This window comes from Triticum urartu, chromosome 5 (assembly GCF_003073215.2).
Source record: "Triticum urartu cultivar G1812 chromosome 5, Tu2.1, whole genome shotgun sequence".
Classification (NCBI taxonomy): Eukaryota; Viridiplantae; Streptophyta; class Magnoliopsida; order Poales; family Poaceae; genus Triticum; species Triticum urartu.
Window position 1 is genome coordinate 552,403,086 of NC_053026.1, and position 5,397 is coordinate 552,408,482.

The 5,397-nt window shown below is 49.2% G+C and overlaps 1 protein-coding gene across 1 annotated transcript; it reads right to left on the reverse strand.

Moving 5' to 3' along the window:
- Positions 1-685: 685 nt before the first annotated feature.
- On the reverse strand, positions 686-3,883 carry LOC125510628. Its single transcript, XM_048675860.1, has 5 exons — positions 3,218-3,883; positions 2,975-3,133; positions 2,792-2,890; positions 1,152-1,262; positions 686-1,045 (listed from the first exon to the last, which is right to left on the reverse strand). Exons 1-5 carry the CDS (start codon positions 3,740-3,742, stop codon positions 860-862), a joined length of 1,080 nt encoding a protein of 359 aa, XP_048531817.1. The 5' UTR covers positions 3,743-3,883; the 3' UTR covers positions 686-859.
- Between the last annotated feature and the right edge of the window lie 1,514 nt (positions 3,884-5,397).

A 5,397-nucleotide genomic window follows, 5' to 3' on the forward strand; every position in this document is an offset into this window, starting at 1 on the left:
CGCTGCACCGTATGTGATTCTATCCTTCCCGTTCGAGATCGTGGTAGAATTCATGTTTCTAGTATGTGTCCTAGATGTGATCTGTTCATCTGCTATGCTAGTTTGCATGATTAGTTTAATCTCTGCTACTGTAGTCATGATTTATCTTATAATTATTTGGATTAAATCTCGTAGTAACTTGCTCATATTTCCAACACCATTGGTTATAAACAAGTTTTGATTCCATGCTATTCCATGAAATCTGTCGTGTAATTGATATCGTACCATTTCCGTGAAAAAAGTAATTGATATTTTACCAAATACCAACGTGCAACAGATATATCTTTACCTAATATAACGTGCAACTAATATCCTATCTAATATAAACGTGCATTGCACGTACATTATTACTATTAAGTAGAGGGAAAGGACAAGGTCCCAGGGTATCATACAGAACATCTCCACAGCCGGAGGCTGGCTGAGGGAGAGCACCTCAAATTCGAATCAGAACAAAAAAAGAGAAAGAAAAAAGAGGGGCCGCACAGCATCAGTTGTTTGTGCGTTTGGCTTTCATGAAAAAATTTACACCTTATATTTTGGAACGGAGTCAAACTATGATCAAAGTTTGAGCCAAAATACAAGATGTACTCCTTAAAGATTGAAAAAATAACATCCCTGTCACAATTCAGAAATCACGAGCGAAACATTACGGCTGAATCTCTCCAGGAAAAAACATATCAAACCATCAGAGTTCATACATCTGGCAGGCATCAACCATCAAGAACCAAAGCACAACCAAGCTCGCAACCACACGCACACATAGCATAGCATAGCACATCATTATTACACAACAACTCCAACGCCCGAGCTCACTCACGGTCTAAAACAGGTTCTGGCAGGACTTGTCCTGGTCGGACCGGTGCGCTCGCCGCTTGCTGCTCCCCGTGCCCGAGGTGGGCTTGTGATGGTGGTCGGAGCTCTTCGACATCGGCCTGCGGCGCGAGCTGGAGAGGTGGGGGTCCGGCCTTGCCTTGCTGCGGTGAGAGCTCAAGGATTCCTCATACTCCTGGCAAGAAGTTCAGGGTCGAGATGAGAGAAATGCTTTTTGGCTGCTCGAGGATGAAATAAGGGCGAAAATGGATGAAAATTGTGCTGGCAGTAGGCGGTGATACCTCGGATCTGCTCTTGGAGAAAGGTGTTAGGCAGGGGTTGAGATCTTTGACGAACATTTCGTCAGGGCTACCATAGTTTGGTGGCGTCTCCGCTTCGCCGATGCTGCACTCCTGCGATGACAGCACATAGGAAAAATGGACACGATCAGTCATTCAAGTCACACAGATAGGTGGCCATCAGTCATGCAATGTAGGATTCATTTGTGTAGGGGGTATTTTTATGCTCTTGTTGCAACAGATAGTTTGCAAACGGCAAGAATGATAAAGCTCTTGAGAAGAGTTGGAACTTGGAGTCTGGAACAGACTAAACAAATTATAACCATGAAACATAGGTAAGGGATTGTCCTTGCAAATTTGGCGGCGCAGAAAGTGTTCTCAAATATCACTTGGAAAAAAATAAAGAGTATGAACTGAATATGAGATAAATCTAACAACTTAACATCAAAACAAGTTAAGAACAATTGGAAGTTGTTAACAATGTGGTGTGCCCGTATTTAAAAAAAGAAAGCAGGACAAAGCATGAGACAGTAGACTAAAGTTACTCCTGCTGTATCTGAATTAAGGTGTGAGGTGTACTTTTGATTAAGTCATCAAAGTCCATGAGAATATTGATAATAATGGGCATTCCTCCAAAAAGGACATAAGAAACATGCAAACCAAAACGTTCTAGAAGCGCATTCCAAATATTAAAAGCATGGTTCTAAAAAAAGCCTTTGCAGATATATTTTCCATTTGTATAGCTTAATGGCTGTTAAACATTTGCTAGGGCCATTTAATAGTAATAAATACTCCCTTCGTTTATTTTTAGTCTGCATATAAGATTTGGTCAAAGTCAAACTTTATCAACTTTGACTAAGTTTATAGAAAAAAATATCAAGATTCACAATATGAAATCAATATTGTTAGATGCATCATGAAATTAGTTTTCATACCATATAGCTTTAGTATTGCAAATGTTGATATTTTTTCCAACAAAGTTGGTCAAACTTTACAAAGTTTGACTTTGACCAAATCTTATATGCAGACTAAAAACAAACAGAGGGAGTATATGATCCCCTCTACCAATTGTAACATGGCACAGTACATTAGTAGTATGAATCTTTTATCAGAGCATAATTCGGTCAAATCTTCTCCTTTCACTGTTTCCATGGACAATTTGCGTAGCAAAGATTGACCTGGATCGTCCTGTGTGCTCTTTTTCATGTATAAATATGTATACTTTTCTCTGATTCTTAAATAGTAAAATCTTGTAGAAGGCCGTTTGCCAGTGGCCGGTGGGGTGACCGTTTGTTAACCATTTGCAGTTATGAAGACATCAAATTCTGGCATTGGCATGGTTGGCCTCTGGATTATTACTCCTAAATCAGCAATAATTAATATGGATATCAGCGACAATTAATATGGATCGAAGGGGATATTATTTTTGAACCATAGCACATGGATTAGCAGGTTCCGAAAGATATGTGTGTTGCAAACGTAGTCACACAAGTCTGAATTCAAGAAAACAACCAAAAGCAATTTGCGGAATAATATGTACACCATCTAATAGTGACAAATAAAATTGTTGAAGCATCTGCAAAACAAAACTGGCATATACACGTTCAATCTTAACAAAAGAACTGTGCAGCAAACGATCATACCAGAGAGAAGGCGGTCTCCTCGTTAAGCACGGGCGTGCTTGGGGAGGAGCAATATTCATCATCAAAACATGATCTTGAGGTGTTCTTCTCGGCCTTCACCTGAAACAATAGCAACCGAACATTAGATTGGTACTGAAAGATTGCACTAGGATTAGGAATGCATCAGAAATCGTAAGAACATGCCTGGGCGAGCTCATCGGCGAGGCATTGGATCTGCCCGGTGAGAGCCGAAATCTCATCCCGGACGTGGCGGTCCGGCTCAGTGTCCGGGAACAGGACGGCGTCCTTGAGCGTGCTGATCTCCTCCCGCTGGCGCAGGCACAGATCCTTGAGCCGCTCTACCTACTCACCATTACCACGATTACTCCATCAGCAATTGATAACACAGGAGGAGGAAGGGATGTGTGTTCACTAGCAGCGGCGCACCTCCCTGTCCTTCTGCTGGAGCTGGAGGCGGAGCGCGGCGATCTCGTCCTCCTGCTCCTTGTTCTGCGACAGGAGCTCCCGCTCGCTGCGGAGCACCATGGCGAGCGTCCGCGTGTTGGCGTTGCCGCTGTTCTTGACCTCGGTGAGGGCCTTCTTCTTGGCCTCCGGCGGCGCCTTCTGGAACAGCTTCCGCGACAGACCGGGCAGCTTGGCCCCGCTGCCGTTCTTCGCGGGGGCGGCGGCGGCGGCGGGAGGGACGGGGAGCAGGTTCTTGGCGCTGGGCTTCTTGTCCATGGAGATGAGCCGCCGGAGCACGGAGCCCAGGTTGCCGTGCGGCTGGGGCTGCGGCGCCTGGCAGCGCAGGTCGCCGCGGCCGGATCTGACGGCGACCAGCGCGCGGCTCCCGTGCTGCTGCCCCGGCGTCCCCGATGCGGCGGCGGCGGGCCCGGCGCGGCGCGGGGACGGGGAGGGCGACGGGGAGTCGTCGTAGGAGGCGTAGCGCGAGGCCGCGGCCGCCTTCCTCATCTCTCTCTCCTCCTGCTAGCCGCGCTGCCGGAGCTGCCGCCGCTTGGCTGTGGCCTGTGGCTAGAGTGGAGTGTGGTGTCGTGACGCCGCTTTGGTGCGCGGCGTGGCTTTTCGCGTGGAGGGATTGGGGGGTGGAGCGGAGCGGCCGGCGGCGTTCGAAATTCGAATGGAGCAGCAAATGATGGCGTCGTGTTGCGTTTCGGGCTCTCTTTTTTGGTGCCTACTGTGGCATGGCAGTGTCGGCGCCTTTTGCTGCACTCCGGGCAGGGCAGGGAGGGTCGGGTCGGGTCTGGGCTGCCACGTTCGGGGAGGAGGAGGGATCCAAAGTTGAGGTTTCGGACGGGGTCCATAGCCGGGCGTATTTCGTTCCGCCATGGCGTTTTGCGGGGTTTGATCACACAAGTGATTTTTTTCCCCAATTTTCTTTTGGGAATCGTTGGAGAACGGCGCACTGTACGAATTTTCCGCCGTGCGCCCACGCAATTAGCCCCCTGCGCGAGACACGTGTATTTGGTGGACCCAGTCAGACCGCTCCTTCCTGCCTTATCTTTTCCCCTCGCACTTCATCCCCTACCTTCAGCCACACCCCTCCCAGCGCCATGTTTCTTCTCTCTCTTCCATCTCCTTCGCCGCCCATCCCCTTCTTCCCTGCAACAAAATAAGATGAGGAGGGGCACAAAAAGCTGGCGCGCGACGCGCCCTGGCCGCTGCAAGGAACCTTGCGGCAGCTGCAAGCGAATGTCATGGCTGGCTTCGAGCGCTCCTCTCCATGGTCGCCGCAGCCGAACGCGCTAGTCACCATGGCTAGCTTCCGATTTCCTTCCGTGAGAGCCGCATCCCGGACGACGGTGGTGGTGCTGGAGCCGTTCAAGCGATGAGCTTCAACCGGCAAGGCGAGGACCTCACTGACCGGAAAGCTGCAACCGGCCACACAATATGCTGGAAGCGGTGTTCTCTGGAGCTGGAACCATCGTCCATTTTTGCTGCAATCAGCAACCGTCATGGGGTGAAGAAGGCGAGGTACGGTGCTACTACCCAATAGTTTTTTTGCTGGAACCGGATCCTGGAGATGCTGGAACCATCTTTTTTTTTGCTGCAACCAGCAGCTGCCGGGGTGAAGACGTCGATGTACGGTGTTACTACCATATAGTTTTTTTGCTGGAAGCGAACGGAGAAAAGGTTGCAACCTCTATTGCTCGGTGATGCAACGGGACGGCGTCGAGATGTGTTTTGCTGGAACCGGCAAAAAAAATGCTGGAACCCATAAGAATTTTTGCTGGGAAGATACACAAGAATTTTTGCAGTGGTTGACGTGATGGTGGTTCTTTTTGCTGGATTCGATGATTTTTTTGCTGCAACCATCATGTGATTTTGCTACTACTCGCAAACTAATGAAGTTTGTGTTTTTGCCGAGGACAAGGTGGTTCGACCTGAACGACGGTGATGAGCGGAGGCGCCGACGGTGCCTCAGGGATGTTACAACCATGGTGACTAGAGCTGGAACCGGCCGACGGACGAGCTGCAGGCGTCAATGTCATGTGGCGGCCGAGGTATGGGTGCAGGTGGCACGGGTGGCCGGCGAGCAAGAGACGAGTTCTTTTTGGTGCTGGGGCCGGCGTTGCAGCGATTAATCTGGTCGAGGAGGAGCGGCGCTG